A 17,137-nucleotide genomic window follows, 5' to 3' on the forward strand; every position below is an offset into this window, starting at 1 on the left:
TGAAATCCATCGCCAATTGACGGAAGTGTATGGTGAGTCGTGCATGGATGTCCAAAATGTTCGTAAGTGGTGTAGAGAGTTTGCAGCTGGTCGGACCGAAATTCACGACGAACAAAGGAGCGGGAGGCCGTCAATTTCTGACGAGACAGTGTTGAAGGTTGAGTAAAGCATGTGCGAAGATCGGCTGATCACCCTGGATGATTTCTGCACGCTGGTTCCTCAGGTTTCCCGAGGCACCGCTCACAGAGTTTTAACGGAAGCATTGAACTACCGGAAGGTTAAAAAATGGTTCAAATGGTTCTAAGCACTATGGGACTTAACATCTGAGGTCATCAGTCCTGTAGAACTTAGAACTGCTTAAACCTAACTAACCTAAGGACATCACACACATCCATGCCCGAGGCAGGATTCGAACCTGCGACCGAAGCGGTTGCGCGGTTCCAGACTGAAGCGCCTAGAACCGTTCGGCCACACCAGGCGGCCTACCGGCAGGTGTGCGCAAGGTGGGTGCCACTCATCCTGACTCAGGACCACATTCGGCAACGAGTTGATGCTTCCCGCGCATTTCTTCACCGCCTTGCAGCCAAACAGGACAACTTCCTGGACTCAATTGTCACGGGTGACGAAACCTGAGCATACCACTTTACACCTGAGACCAAGCAACAATCACGCCAGGGGCGTCATCCTTCTTCGCTGCATGACGGCGAGCTGGTATAACATGGACATACAAAAACTGCCTCAGGGTCTATAAAAATGCATCGACAGAAATGGTGATTATGTCGAAAAATAGCTAAATGTTCAAGCTGTAAACTGATGTAAACCATTGTAGAAATAAACAGATCTATGTACTTATAAGAAAATAGGAGACCTTACTCTAGCCGGCCGGAGTGGCCGAGCGGTTAAAGGCGCTACAGTCTGGAACCGCACGACCGCGACGGTCGCAGGTTCGAATCCTGCCTCGGGCATGGATGTGTGTGGTGTCCTTAGGTTAGTTAGGTTTAAGTAGTTCTAAGTTCTAGGGGACTTATGACCACAGCAGTTGAGTCCCATAGTGCTCAGAGCCATTTTTGACCTTACTCTTGGGATTACCCTCGTAAAAACCCTAGTGTGTGATTTTTTTTACTGTAGTATTAATATCACTTAATGTAATTATAGACAATAAAACAAGTGCAAGAGCGTTTTATCTCTTTTAAATTGATTAGAAAAAGATTCTACCACCTGTGTATCAACGAACGTGTGTGGGCTTAAATGCAAGTGCAGCGAGGAATGAAAGAACAATGCTGAAAAAGCTAAAGCAATTAACGACACTGTGAAATAAAAGCAAACCTCTAAACAAAATAAAGGGAATCTGTTCGAAACTGCAAATATGTGAATTCAAAACTTGCTCTGGATATCATTTCTAGCATGTGGATCCAACTAGCATGCTGTCCTGAAAGGGCTCCTCAGGCTTGTCTCGGTCTTCCATATAGCGCCCTCTGAGGTCTTCCAGTGTGCGAGGAAAGTTCCTACGACAATGCACAGCAAGTTTCAGCTGGTCCCAGTCATCTGCAATATGTTATCACTAGTTTCCCCGTCTTAATTTTACTGCAGTTAATTAAAGAGAATTTTGCATCACAGGTGTTTCGTATTTATTTACAAAACATATTCTGTAGTCTTTCTGAAAATATGGATACATATGTTTGTATGTTAGCACAGTTTGGTTGTTAGAGATTAAAAAAACAGTATTTCTTTATAAAGTTGGTATGTAATGTTTTTTACCATGTTTCTGTCTCTGATTCACATATTCAGCAAGCCAATGAATATGAGGCAGAAACACCGTAAATCAATTACATGCCAATTTTATAAAGAAACACTGGTTTTTTAATCTTTAACAACCAACGTGTACTAACATACAAACATAAGTATCCATATTTCCAGAACGACTGGAGACTATGCTTTGTAAATAAAAGTGAAACGTATCTGGTGTATCAAGGCCGAGATACGAACCCGGATCTTCCGCTCTCGAGGCAGATGCACTGATCACTACGCCAACCCGGCACAGTGGCTTTGCACAATGTTACGGAATACCCTAGCACGCATACTTCTCAATACAAATTTCCATTCGCGCCTATGGACACTCGGAATTCCGTCTAAAGTCGAACAAGATTGCAGAGGCTCTCCAGCTGTATTGGAATAGCGCCTCAGCATCGAACGATTGAAACTATATCGCACCAGGGACGTTTCAAGTCGCAAACATGTATGATGTGTATATGCAGCCTGAAGTGATGAATGTAATGGGAATTTAGATTTAGAAGGGAGGCGTGCTAGGGTATTCCGTGCAATTGTGCAAAACCACTGTGCAGGTCTGGCGTAATGGTTAGTGCATCTGCCTAGTGAGCAAGAGAACAAGGTTTGAATCTCAGCCTTGGTACGAATTTTCATTCGTCGCTTCAGTCTGCATATATACACCAAGTACAATGACGACTAAGGGAAACGCATTGCATTATGAATGATTTCAAGACGCTTGCATATACTATCAAATGGTTCAGTGTGTTCTCGTCAAATATTACTACAAAAACTCACAGTAAGACGACAAAAGTGCCCTCATTGCAAGGTGCAATAATATTGGGGACGACTCATAACTGCCTGGTGTAAACTTTTAATGACCCTTCAAGCGTGTTGACAGGACAGTGTACATAAGCCGCGTTGTGACATTCAGAATTAGAGACGCAGCACACCATACTGAAGTGCAGTAATAAGACACTTTCAGCTCTATTTCAGAGGAGGCTGGATGTAGCGTTTTCCTGTGATGAAAAGGATAGTGAAAAGAAGCCATCCAATTAAAAGAAAAATGAGTCATGAGGGTGGTGCAAAACGTTTCAAGTAGCTTGTCTGAATAAGTCGTCATTCATATGAAACCTTTTTGCTCCTGCATGATGATTCTTTTATTTACTCTATTGTAGCACTTCGCCAATTTTTATAATGTTCACCAAGACAGATGACTGGAAATAAATTTATCGATAAACGCTGGGGTTACACATTGGAACATTTTGAAAATGAGCAACAGGAAAAGACAAGTAAATAGGAAAATGTGCACAAACACTATAAACTTTCTCTGGAAACAACACGTGGTGATCTTATGCGCTAAAAGAATCTGTCGCCATATTTTAACACCTTGTTCAGAGTGGTATGGTTTCATATTGTTGTTAATTTCGTAATCGCTGTTTAAACCACGTCAAGCAGACGGGAAAAGCAAATTACATGTACTCAATGACGGATTACCTCAGGGCTCTGTTTGTGTCCCAGTGTTATTCAACCTATACATAGCTGACTTGCCGAATTTGTCCTGCCGAAAATTTCAATATGCAGATGACCTGGCAATTTCATATCAGCGTGAAGACCTTTCTGAATGTGAAGAACTCTTAACGAACAGCCTTATTAAAATTTATGAGTATTTTGGGACATGGCGACTGAGACCAATGTTTTTAAAACCTGGGTAAGCCTGTTCCACCTCTCTAATCGCCTTTCATCAGCAAAGATCAGTCCACAGTTCGGCCCTCTTGGCACAGTCAGATACAACGAAAGCCCAAAATACCTAGTAGTCACTCTGGACAGAACTTTAACATACAAAAAACACCTTTCCAACTTGACCAAGAAGTTACAAACACGAGTGAACCTTGTGAGAAAGCTGGCAGGCAGTACATGGGGAGCAACCACATTAGTCCTCCGAGGAGCATCCCTTGCACTGGTACACTCTGCAGCAGAATACTGTGCACCAGTTCGACTCCGAAGTACCCACGTAGTGAAAGTAGACGTCCAACTGAACTCAGTCATGAGTACAATTAGTGGTACAGTCCGGTCTACTCCTACTTGCTGGCTACCAGTGCTTTCAAACATCTGTCCAACAGACCTCCTTCGAAAGGCTGCTCTTTACAGCCTCTGTCAGCAAGTTTCTGAAAACAACTCGATCCCTCTTCATGACGATTTGCTATCACTGCCCAGGAAACGCCTCAAATCTAGCACACCAGCATATGAAATGGGAATCCAAATGCTATCCACAGGATTCGACCAGAATGCACAGTGGAAACGTGAGTGACAACCCGAAACCACGAACTTGTAGACAATCCAACAGTTCCAGTTCCAGGCTTCCACCAACCAAGGGAGGTGTGGGTGCAGTTAAACATATCTGCCTGAGGAAGGTGGGTGCAAATACAACATGCACAAGTCGGGCTCTTCAAGTGACAGTGTGTGTGACTGTGGTGGCACCCAAACAATGAGCCACATTGTGAATGAATTTCCAATCAGACGCTTCCCTGGTGGCATTGAGAAGTTCCATCAAGCATCCCACGAGGCACTCCGCTGGATCGAGTCCATCAACATCCGAGTGTAGTCTGGGCCGTTTTAAAGCTTTTGTACTGTATGCAATGTCACATGCTCATTTTTATATATATTTCTTTGTTCTGCTAAATGTGTATTACTGTAATTTATGCATACGATAATAATAATAATAAGAGTGGTATGGTGTATGGAAAGCGCGGCGGCCGCTGCCTTGTCGCAGCACTGTGAGTACCTGGAGGACGCCGTGGGGGATGCCGACGGGCACGACGGTGCGGATGCGCTGCGTCTCCAGGATGGCCGCCTCGAGCCGCGGCAGCGACCCGCAGTCCTCCAGGCAGGGCCGCCGGCCCAGCGCGCGCAGCTCCTCCCACACCAGCTCCTGCGGACACGGCACGAGGGCGAGGCACAGAGATCAGAGCTTTGCTTCCTGGCTACTTGCTGGTCGCTTCAGGGGGAGTGGGGGTGGTGAAGGACGGCGACCTTGACATTGTTTCTATTCAAACGTACTTCCATGTGGGGAAACCACAGTCACGACGCAAATAAGTGGATACACCTGCTCATTTGATTTTATGTTGACTATGCTACAAATATAGCACCATTCTTATACGTCATCTATCAGAGATCATTAGAACGGCGGAAAGTTTCACGGGACTGGAAGAAGGCCCACGTCATAGCAATCTATAAAAAGGGTAGAAAATCGGATGCACATAATTACCGGCCAATTTCACTGACATCGATTTGTTGTAGAATCATGGAACATATTTTGTGTTCAGACATAATGACCTTTCTAGACTCTGAGAAGCTCATCTGCAGAAACCAACGGCTTTTTAGGAAGCAGCGGTCATGCGAGACACAGCTGGCCCTCTTTGTGCATGATATACAACAGGCTCTAGATACCGGCTCCCAGGTTGATGCCATGTTTCTCGACTTTCGAAAGGCGTTCGACTCAGTTTCGCACTGTCACCTGCTACAAAAACTGAGCGCTTACGGTCTATCCACTAACATATGCGGTTGGACAGAATGTTTTCTAACAGACAGGGAGCAGTATGTCGTCCTGAACGGGGTAACTTCAACAGAAACAAGAGTAACATCAGGTGTGCCCCAGTGCAGCGTAATAGGTCAGCTGTTTTCTACGATTTACATAAACGATCTGGTTGATGGTATTGACAGCGGCCTTAGACTGTTTGCCGAAGATGCTGTAGTCTACAGGAAAGTAGTATCACACGAAAGTTGTGAGAAAATCAGCGAGGATTTGCAGAAAATAAATGCGTGGTGTAATGTCTGGCAGTTATCTCTCAATATTAGCAAGTGTAACCTACTGCGTATAACAAGGCGAAAATCCCCATTAATGTACGAGTACAAAATAAATGACCAGTCTTTGGAAGCGGTAACATCAGTCAAATATCTGGGTGTGACTATTCGAAATGATCTCAAATGGAATGATCAGATTACACAACTAACGAGTAAGGCGAACTCTAGATTGCGGTTTATTGGTAGAATCCTGAAGCGATGCAGTCCTTCAACAAAGGAAATAGCTTACAATATGTTGGTTCGTCCGTATGGGACCCTTACCAGTTGGGTCTGATTCAAGAGACAGAGAAAGTCCATAGAAGAGCGGCAAGATTCGTGACTGGTACATTTACCCATCGCGAGAGCGTTACAAATCTCATAGAAAGTTTGAAGTGGAGCACACCTGCAAAAAATATGGTTCAAATGGCTCTGAGCACTATGGGACCTAACATCTATGGTCATCAGTCCCCTAGAACTTAGGACTACTTAAACCTAACTAACCTAAGGACATCACACAACACCCACTCATCACGAGGCAGAGAAAATCCCTAACCCCGCCGGGAATCGAACCCGGGAACCCGGGCGTGGGAAGCGAGAACGCTACCGCACGACCACGGACAGCACACTTACAGATAGACGACACGCTAAACAGAAGGGGCTGCTCACTAAATTCCGAAATCCAATCTTCACCACCTTTCAAATCACGTAATGATCATCATTCAAAGATAAGGGAAATAAGAGCTCGTACTGAGGCGTTCAGACAGTCGTTTTTCCCTCGCGCGATCAGCGTGTGGAACAGAAGGTGGAAATATAACTTTAGCGCGAATTGTGCCCTTCGCCACACGCCGCTTGGTGGCTAGCGGAGTATATACGTAGTTGGTAGTTGTAGATGTAGATGTTTTGTTTTTCCCGCACTAATCGTCCTCGAACCGGACGGATTTAATAATTTGCCAATGTCTTTGCTAACGTGTCTACGTTGCACTGAGTCCTTTCTATAACTTGCACCAAGCTAGTGGAAGGGTGCCACCGCATTCCGTTGCGGAAAGCTGGGAGGGTTGTGACCTAATACGACCTAAGTCTGCGTTACTGTACTGAAGCGAGCAGGTTAGAAGACGTCCAGCCACGCTACTGCTCCCGGGCCTGGGATATTGTCAGTCCAGCGTGATACGAGGCCCGGGCCACCGCAGTGGTGAGCTGGAATCACGCACACAGTGAGAATAATAATACGTTTCTTTAACAGAACTCATACATCAGCCGAAGGCGTCGCTACAATGGCGTGTGATGTCTTCATGCAGCCGAGCTCACACCAGCATTAACACGGTGGCGTGCTAGACGTCCACAGATGTCACCTGTCGGAGTTGCTCGCATCAGCAGCCTTAGCAACGAGGCAGCGCTAGTTTCTCACAGACAGCTTAAGACCCGGAAGCATAGACCACCAACACTTGGTGACAACAGGTCAGGAATGAAGGCTCCTCAGTCTCGGTCGGTGGACCGAGGACCCCTGGGAGTTATCTGCTGGCTGACCTCAGGCGATTCCAAGACACAACCCAGGCGTCTTTGGTTCACTGACCGAGTCCGAGGGTGTCTCATTCATAACCTGCTTTCTCCTGGTGTTGGTGATCGGCGCTTCCACGGCTTCAGTTGTTTGCGAGCCGCTGTTGCTGCTCCGGTTATAAGGCTGCTGACGCAAGCAACTTCAACAGCTGACATTCGTACACATCCAGCACGCCACTGTTGTTACGCCGATGCGGCCTCGGCTGCGTGAAGACGTCACACACCACTGTAATGGCGCCTTCGGTTGCTCTATGAACCTTGTAAAGAAACGTATAGTTGTTGTCACTGTCTGTGTGATTCCTCGAGCACCGAAGAGATGATTAATCATACCAGCTGTCTTGTCTTCCATCCTGCATCAACAATGTGGCTTGTAACGACGTCAACAAGATTCGGAACCATCCTGACCCAGTTACAACTTCTTTCCTGCATCATTTCTGTCAGTCTGTTGACACGCAGAAATCCAGTGGTGGTGATTATAAACGTACAAATTAGGGAAAGAGAGTAATAGTGCCTTTTCTGCATACAGAGGTACACCACAAATGCAATTATCTAAACGTTGCAGATCACAAAGTTGGGAATGTCGTGTTTTGCCACCGTACTTTCGGTAGCAGATGTTACGTTGTTGAGCACAGGGAACGAAGGTTACATTTTAAGGTATCATCGACGGGAAGCGTATTAGAGACCGACCTTATGACAGGTCATCTCGTAGGGGTTATTAAACATAATTTCATTTTACTGTCGTTCTGGGCGTGAGAAGTCAACTTAATATTCGTAGCTTCGACAGGAACAGCTAGCAAAAGCCGAGCGATAGATATGAAGGAGTTTTCCGTCGACAAAGATCAGACGCGTCAGGAGCTAGTTACAAGGCACAGAAGCAGTGTAAAGCAGCACGAGTAAATGCCACGTGGCGGGGCCTGGTGACAACTGACACCAAGGAGTATGGGTATTCGAAACTCCGCCCCGGTAGCTGAGTGGTCAGCGTGACAGACTGTCAATCCTAAGGGCCCGGGTTCGATTCCCGGCTGGGTCGGAGATTTTCTCCTCTCAGGGACTGGGTGTTGTGTTGTCCTAATCATCATCATTTCATCCCCATCGACGCGCAGGTCGCCGAAGTGGCGTCAAATCGAAAGACCTGCACCAGGCGAACGGTCTACCCGACGGGAGGCCCTAGCCACACGACATTTCCAACGTACCGAATTCGTCTATGTCAAGTATCCGTCAGAAAGTACAGTATGGAAAGACCTCTATTGCGATTACAGAAACGTGCACTATTCTTTTTAATGGTGTTACGTGTATTACTTTCAAATGGATATACTCCAGTACCATTGTTGATATGGTTAACGGGAATCAATTCAAAGTTAGTGATGATCTCTGAGGAGCGTGCTCATTGACTTTCTAACAAATGAGAAATTGTTTACTGAACTGAACATTGCTTTAGCTTCGATGATCAACGCTATGAATGTATGTATGTTTGCCCCAAAACTACAAACAACAAATGAAAAAAAGAAAAGAGGAAGTTCGCAGTCACCGGTTAAAGGTGTATCAAACAGCTGTCGCTATTTGTATATTATACGGAATGGTATGCTTCATTTTACATGAACTAGCTAAGAAGGAGCATTATAAAACACGGGTAGTACATTTGTTGAGTGCAGACGGAAAGCAAATGCGAAAACTAATTTCTTCAGCCACGTACGAATAACATTTGAACCATTCTAAAAATAATTCAACTGGTATTGTGTCATTTTTTTTTACTCTTTTATGAGACCCGAGTGAAGTGCTTCACACTAGACACGAAACAGCAGTCAACGCAACGGCTGTCTCCCAAAAGCGAAGGAATAAGCAGATTTCATCCGCCGGAAATATTATGACTTGTTTCCTCGGACGCAAAACAAGTCATCTTGTGGGCTGTAAAACAGTAACTGGTAAATTATGGGCAAATATTCCATATCAAATGGATAAAAAGGGTATGCGAGAAGAGGTGTGCATCGCAAAATTTAAAACTAATCGTCTGTAGTCAGTAAAATGCATTTGTGCACAAATGTACTTTGGAAACAGGTAAACTGGCTAATTTGCCATACCAATCGTTGACGCATCAATTCTATTCCAAAGAATACCTAGTATTTCATGTACATTTGCTGTCACAGAAATTTCTGAGTTGAAAACTTCGTAATCATGTATTTTGCACACCTTCCAGAATCACTTCTGAAACTGAATTTATTTGAGGAACGCTGTACGTAGTCCCTGCTGTAACAGGAAACTACTTCGAAAAATACGAACAAAGTTTTTCCCTGCCAGACAGAAAACGTTTAGCTTTGGCGATTGTGGTGATGCACGACGAAACAGGAGGGGTGGTCATAAATTTTCAATGAAATTGGTAATCAGTTTTTTTTGCAGGTCATCTTTTCAGTCCTGGTACACAGTGGGATTCATGCGCTACAGTTTCGTGACACACTTGTAGAGTAGCCAAATAAAAAGACCTTTCTTAATCTAAACCTAACGTCCCACTTATCTAGTACCCTGGCTGTCCCCATCCATCAAACAAAAACGTCCTCAGACTCCTTCTCTGTTGCTGCTGTCCGCCTCCGCAACAATCTCCCTGCACTCTGTACACACTTCAGTGCTCTGTTGCTTTTAGGAAGAAGCTGAAGCTCTTCATTATGTCACCACCGAAAAATTCCCCTAGGAATTAACGCACACAGACAGTTTTATCTGTGATTAACTTCTCACGGTCAGAGTTGACACCATGTAAAATTTTTTAAAGGACATCATATTCGTCGTTGACTGTAGAAGTTATTTGTTTCACAATAGTAATCTCGGCCTTTGGGCCATTTTCAAGTGGTATTGCAAACCATTTTCCTTCTTAACATGTCAGAGTTTAAAATCCTCCGACATGTATACTTGTCGTCGTCACAGGTATTTCTACAGTGAAGAGGCCTACTTCTGACAATGACATGTACATGACGGAGGATTTTAAAGTGTGGCATATGCCGAAGCAAAATCTTTTGCAGTACCAATTGAAAATGGCCCAAAGGCCGAAATTGTAATTGTGAAATAAATAACTTCTACAGTGAACGGAAAATATGATGTCCTTTAAAAAAGTTTTCCCACTGTCAAAACAAAAAAGCAAATGCTCTCATCTCTTCCCAGCTTGGCTCCTTTCTCATTTTATTATCAGTCGTGTCACAGTCTTTACCACTACTATCATTAATTGTGGTTTTATCTCCTCTCCCCCCCCCCCCCCTCGACCCCTCTCTTCCTCTTACACTCTTTTTCTCTTGTCCGCTACTGCTAGCGCTGCTAATTTAAATCTACCTTCCTTTAGTTCATATTTATTATTCTATTTCCCATAAACGAATGTAAACATTGCATTTTTCCTGGACTATAGTAATTTATAAATGTTGTGTCCATACACATTATAAAAATGTATGTATGTATCTATGTGTGTTCCACATCTCCTCTTAAACCACAAGACCGATTTCAACCAAAATTGGTACACGTGTGGTTTACTGTATCGAAAGAATCTCTATGAGGCTAAGAACCAAGTATCAGAGGTGGGGATGAAAAAGAAGCGTAGTCCACGACGCGCGAGTACTCACACTTAATTCATTCATTATTTGAGAATGAGAGGACATGGTGGCTTGCAAATAACTTTACACATAATTACAAACCTTTATAAAACTCTTTCTCGGTGACATCCTACACTGAATGGTGAAAGGAAGAAAGTTTATCGCTTACTACATTTTTGATGCTTAGGCAGTAAAGCTGCCGCTTCGGGCACGACCTTATAATTCACACGAAAAGTTCCGAGTAAAAAGCACCTTGTAAATCTGTGGATCAATTTCAACCAAACTTGGTATCTGTAGTACTTACTGTCTGGAAAGAATATTGTGGAGAAAGAGCCAACAGCCTCCTACTGTGGTAGGAATGACAAAGTGGAGAGAGAAAGGGGTTGAAGAAGGTGGACAGAGAGAGGGGGAAAGAGGTTACGGACAGAGGGGAAAGAAGCGTATGGAGAGAGAGAGAGAGAGAGGGGGGGGGGGGGGAAGGATATGGACAAAGAAAGGAAAGAGGAATAATGTTCTAAGAGATGGGAAGGAGGACAGAGCGACGGAGAAAATGTACAGAGAGAGGAGGAGGAGGAGGAGGAGGCAGTGGGGGAGGTGGAATACGAGAGGGGTGCGCAAGAGATAGGCTGACTAGCATTAGTGGGGAGGGGGGTGGGAAGGAGTAGGTAGTGAGAGGGGGAGGAACGGATGGACAGAGAAAGGAATTAGGAGGATTCTAGAATAAAAACAGTCATGGTTGCGAAATTATTTAATGTTAATTACACGTTTAATTCCTTTGGGGCATCATCAGATGGTGTAAAATAACTGGATATGTACCCCATATAAAATGGAAAATGGACACAACAGTAGCTGGATGTGAAATCCAGCCGTCATAAAAACATATCCAGCTACTTCTGGGTTCCATTTTCCATTTTATATGGCTTGATGGGTTTTATATCATGCTACTTTTAAGCAATCTGATGCTGCCCCAAGGGGAAAACGCGTCATTGGTACTAAATATTTTCGCAACAAAGACTGTTTTTACTCTGGAATAATGCGAAACTTGTTGGAGCACTTTGCCACAATGGAATGGAGTACTTTCTTGAAATAGGAGTAGGATTACAGAGAGCAGGAGGAGGAGGATACGGACAGAGTGAGGGGAAGAGAAGGTGGGCAGAGAAAGGAGGGAGGACGAGATGAATTAATACACTACTGGCCATTAAAATTGCTACATTACGAAGATGACGTGCTTCAGATGCGAAATTTAACCAACAGGAAGAAGATGCTGTGATATGCAAATGATTAACTTTTCAGGGCATTCACACAAGGTTGGCGACACCTACAACGTGCTGACATGAGGAAAGTTTCCAACCGATTTCTCATACACAAACAGCAGTTGACCGGCGTTGCCTGGTGAAACGTTGGTGTGACGCCTCGTGTAAGGAGGAGAAATGCGTACCATCACGTTTCCGACTTTAATAAAGGTCGGATTGTAGGCTATCGCGATTGCGGTTTATCGTATCGCGACATTGCTGCTCTCGTTGGTCGAGATCCAATGACTGTTAGCAGAATATGGAATCGGTGGTTTCACGAGGGTATTACGGAAGCCGTGCTCGATCCCAACGGCCTCGTATCACCAGCAGTCGAGATGACAGGAATGTTATCCGCATGGCTGTAACGGATCGTGCAGCCACGTCTCGATCCCTGAGTCAACAGATCGGGACGTTTGTAAGACAACAACCATCTTCACGAACAGTTCGAAGACGTTTGCAGCAGCATGGACTATCAGCTCGGAGACCATGGCTGCGGTTACCCCTGACGCTGCATCACAGACAGGAGCACCTGCGATGGTGTACTCAACGACGAACCTGGGTGAACAAATGACAAAAGTCATTTTCTCGGATGAATCCAGGTTCTGTTTACAGCATCATGATGTTCGCATCCGTGTTTGCCGACATCGCGGTGAACGCACATTGGAAGCGTGTATTCGTCATCGCCATACTAGCGTATCACCCGGCGTCATGGTATGGGGTGCCATTGTTTACATGTCTCAGTCACCTCTAGTTCGCATTGACGGCACTTTGAACAGTGGACGTTACATTTAAGATGTGTTACTACCCGTGGCTTCACCTTTCATTCGATTCCTGCGAAACCCTACATTTCAGCATGATAATGCACGACCGCATGTTGCAGGTCCTATACGGGCCTTTCTGGATACAGAAAATGTTCGACTGCTGCACTGGCCAGCACATTCTCCAGATCTCTCACCAATCGAAAACGTCTGGTCAACGGAGGTCGAGCAACTGGCTCGTCACAATACACCAGTCACTACTCTTGATGAACTGTGGTATCGTGTTGAAGCTGCATGGGCAGCTGTACCTGTACACGCGATCCAAGCTCTGTTTGACTCAATGCCCAGGCGTATCATGGCCGTTATTACGGCCATAGGTGGTTGTTCTGGGTACTGTTTTCTCAGGATGTATGAACCCAAATTGCGTGACAATGTAATCACGTGTTTGTTCTAGTATAACATATTTGTCGAATGAATATCCGTTTATCATCTGCATTTCTTCTTGGTGTAACTATTTTAATGGCCAGTAGTGTACCAGATTGGAATAAATAAGCACTCGGGTAACACTGACTACTAAGCTAGTTCTGTATTAAATCTAACGAATAAAATGGTATTCTCAATACAGTATTCATCTTTTGGATCTGCAGCTCCTGTCTTTCTTTCCGTGTTTACAGTTAAATTGTAGGGTACAGGTTCTGCCTTTTTGAAGACACACTGTTTTTACTTTTAGCCCAAATATGTTTCAGAATCTCTGTGGCTTCATCAGTGGGATTTTGTTTATTGAAAACTATTAAAAGTGGACATATTTTTGGTTGTAACTGATCTAACGACGTGAGGCGTCAAGAATGTTTTTGTCCGCTTTGCTTCTTACCGTGATTTTACATTATATCGTTTTGCAAGACCACCTGTACGATCTCCTGCATTGATATCTCGTCATCTGAAAAGCAAACGATGCAAATGTGAATTCATCGGCGAGTTAAGACATCCCTTGATTTTTACAAAACGTTTTGTAAAATCACGGTAACAAGAAAAACTTTGTTGGATCATTTACATCCTAAAATATATTCAATTTTTACAGGTTTGAATAAACAAAAATGCACTGATGATATTACAGAGGTGCTGAAACATGTTTGGAAAAAAATCAGTGTGTATGCAAAAAGGCGGAACCTATACCCTGTTCAATGTAACATTTAGGGTGGGGCAAATGAAAATGGCGTGGAGAACAGAGATACAGGGTACAAAGAAACACAGCAGAAGAAAGAAAATTCATACTAATATGTTTGTAGCAGATGTTGAATGTGACCACCAACCATCTCTTGGCACTTCTAGTCACTGGTCAGCAAGGCGGATAAAAGCTGGATTGCTCGAACTACTGCAGTTTCATCCGAAATGTTCTGCAGGCGTTCTTTAAGACCATGTGGGTTATTGCGATACACCTTAGACTTGAGGGCTCCCCACACAAAGTAATCGCACACTGACAGAGCAGGTGACCTGGGTGGCCAGCTAGGGCCGCGACCAGACTGACCTCTGCTAACAACCCCTGTCAGGCGTGAAGGCTGTGTAAATGTGATTCTTGAAGTTTTCCCGGCGTATTGAATGTTCGATGAGATTTCGGGATTGCAGCCGGATCATGTTGACTTCTTGCCACGATATTTCGGCTGGCAAGAAGGTGAGAGTCCGTCACTGGAGACTGCTCGTTCCCGGTGTCAACTTTATAGCAAAAAATTGGCACGAAAACGCATGCGCATTGGCCTCCATCACAGGAGCGTCCTCTATCGAAATCCGCGCCCTCTGGAGCTATTGTTCTATCTGTGGCGCGCAGGTGCATGCGCATGCGTAAAGGTGAAAACTACATGTGCGTCCTCTTTCGGAATGCGCGCCTGCGTCGCTAAAAACAGACGTCAGATGTCGCCACACATTATGAATAAAATGTCTTCTCTCAGAGGAAATTAGAGAGAGATCACCTGGTCCCAAACCTTTTTCAGTTGAAAACCGCCATCACGATTTATAAAATTTAGCGCTAGGCGTATCTCCACAGATTCTTTAATTACGGAATCCCAGAAAGTTTTCGTTGGGGCCAAGATTTTCGTGGCAGAAAAATCAGTAGCGTGTCCTGTAGTAATACAGTGCTCAGCTACGGCCGACTTACTGGGCTGCGAAAGGCGAGTGTGGCGTTCGTGTTCAACGCACCTTTCGTGTACTGTGCGGGTCGTCTGACCGATGTAAGCTTTGCCACATTGGCAAGGAATTTTATAGATCCCGGCCTTCCGCAGACCCAGATCGTCCTTCACTGAACCGAGAAGGGCAGTAATCTTCGCCGGTGGCCGGAAGATTACTTTAACTTGATGTTTCCTTAGGATTCTGCCTATTTTAGATGAAAGGCTGCCGACGTATGGAAGGAACGCCCTGGATTTGAATAGCTCCTTATTCTTGATTTTGTGGGTGGTTACGTTTCTTCCTTCTTAGCGCTGTTCTAATCTGATGTGGAGAGTAACCATTACCTCTAAACACCGACTCTAAATGTTCCAGCTCCTTTGTAAGGCTGTCTCCATCAGAAACAACATGAGCCTGGTGCGCCAACGTTCTAAGGACGCCGGTAGTTTGTGCAGGATGATGACAACTCGACGCTCGCAGGTAAAGGTCTGTATGTGTTGGCTTACGGTAGACAGAAAGTCCTAATGACCCATCCGCTCTCTTAGTAACCAAGTCGTCTAAAAACGGCAAGCAACCATCCTTCCCTATTTCCATCGTAAACTGGATGTTCTCGTGGACTGCATTCAGATGTTGTAAGAACCGTGACAGTTCTTCTTCACCATGGGGCCATACCACAAAAGTGTCTACATATCGCCAGAAAACTTTCGGTTTAAGTTCTGCCGGTTTTCAACTGGACAAGTCTTGGGACCCGGTGACCTCTCTACTTTCCTCATAGAGAAGAAATTTATTCATAATGACATGTCTGGCGACATCTGACGCCTGTTTTTAGCGACGCAGGCGCGCATTCCGACAGAGGTCGGACATGTAGTTTTCACCTTTAAGCATGCGCATGCACCTGCGCGCCACAGATAGAACAATAGCTACAGAGGGCGCGGATTTCGATAGAGGACGCTCCTGTGACGGAGGACAATGCGCATGCGTTTTCGCGCCAGTTTTTTGCTATAAAGTTTACTCCGGGAACTAGCAGTCTCCAGTGACGGACTCTCACCTTCTTGCCAGCCGAAATATCGTGGCAAGAAGTCAACATGATCCGGCTGCAATCCCGAAATGTCATCGAACAGTGTAAATGTGCTCCAAGTTCAGCTGTATGGGCAGTTGCTCCATCCTGTTGGAAGTAACTGTCGGTATTTTCCTACTCCGGTAATGCTGCCACAGATGATTTAAAAATCGTATCCACTCGTCCGGTCCACTTTTATTTGCCACACGTTGTAGAATATACAGGATGCCTGGTTAGATGCGAAAGGGTACTTGGTAACCCTAATCTTGCCAGGTTGAATAAATCAAAATAAATTTCTACCTAGTTTTTTGGGCGCTCTAGCGGCGTACTACGCTACAGTGTTGTCGGGATTATGAAGGAAGGGCTGCAACCAAACAAAAAATTAAGTGCGCGATTTTAATTTTTCGAGGTGACGATAAACTTTGACTACCCGTAGTACGCTGCAGGAGAGAGAAGTGCGGATGCGTGGGTGCTGACCTGCTCGTCTGGGTGCGCGGCCATCATGAGCAGGAACCAGCGCAGAGTGGTGAGCGTGGTGTCGAGGCCGGCGCCGAACATGTCGGCCATGAGGAAGTTGCGCTGCTCGTCCGAGTAGAAGTGGTGGCCGGGCTGGGCGTCGAGGCGGCGGCGCGCGCCCTCTGCCAGGAAGGCGCCCAGCAGGTCCCCCTCGTCCTGCCCGTGGGCCGCCGCCAGCCGCGAGTACAGCTCGTGCGTCTGCCGCTGGCCCTCCACCAGGAAGCGCATGTTGCGCCGCTGCTGCGGCAGGAACCTGCAGCGCGAAGGATTACCGTCAGCCGACTCAGTGTCAAAAAAATACAGTTACGAGTACCTCAAATTTAACTGTTTGGACTGCCATTAGCAGAAAACAAAACATTCTTCACCCCGTTCTCGAAGCTCCCTACTTAGCAATCATATACAACCGCTCGCTCACCGATAGATCTGTACCCGCAGATTGGAAAATAGCGCAGGTCGCACCAGTGTTTAAGAAGGGTAGTAGGAGTAATCCACCGAACTACAGACCTATGTTATTGACGTCGGTTTGCAGTAGGGTTTTGGAGCATATACTGTATTCAAACATTATGAATCACCTCGAAGGGAACGATCTATCGATACGTAATCAGCATGGTTTCAGAAAACATCGTTCTTGTG

At 45.2% G+C, this 17,137-nt stretch overlaps 1 protein-coding gene across 1 annotated transcript in view; it reads right to left on the bottom strand.

Annotated features, from left to right (window-relative positions):
- Nucleotides 1–17,137, bottom strand: part of LOC126458389 (cytochrome P450 306a1) — a 374,739-nt gene that overhangs the window by 12,327 nt on the left and 345,275 nt on the right. Inside the window, exons 5-6 of the mRNA XM_050095385.1 lie at nucleotides 16,466–16,757; nucleotides 4,550–4,696 (exon numbers count right to left, since the gene is read on the bottom strand). Coding sequence (XP_049951342.1) covers nucleotides 4,550–4,696; nucleotides 16,466–16,757 — 439 coding nt within the window. The remainder of the gene's footprint in view (nucleotides 1–4,549; nucleotides 4,697–16,465; nucleotides 16,758–17,137) is intronic.

The sequence above is a fragment of the Schistocerca serialis genome, chromosome 1, assembly GCF_023864345.2.
Source record: "Schistocerca serialis cubense isolate TAMUIC-IGC-003099 chromosome 1, iqSchSeri2.2, whole genome shotgun sequence".
Lineage (NCBI taxonomy): Eukaryota > Metazoa > Arthropoda > Insecta > Orthoptera > Acrididae > Schistocerca > Schistocerca serialis.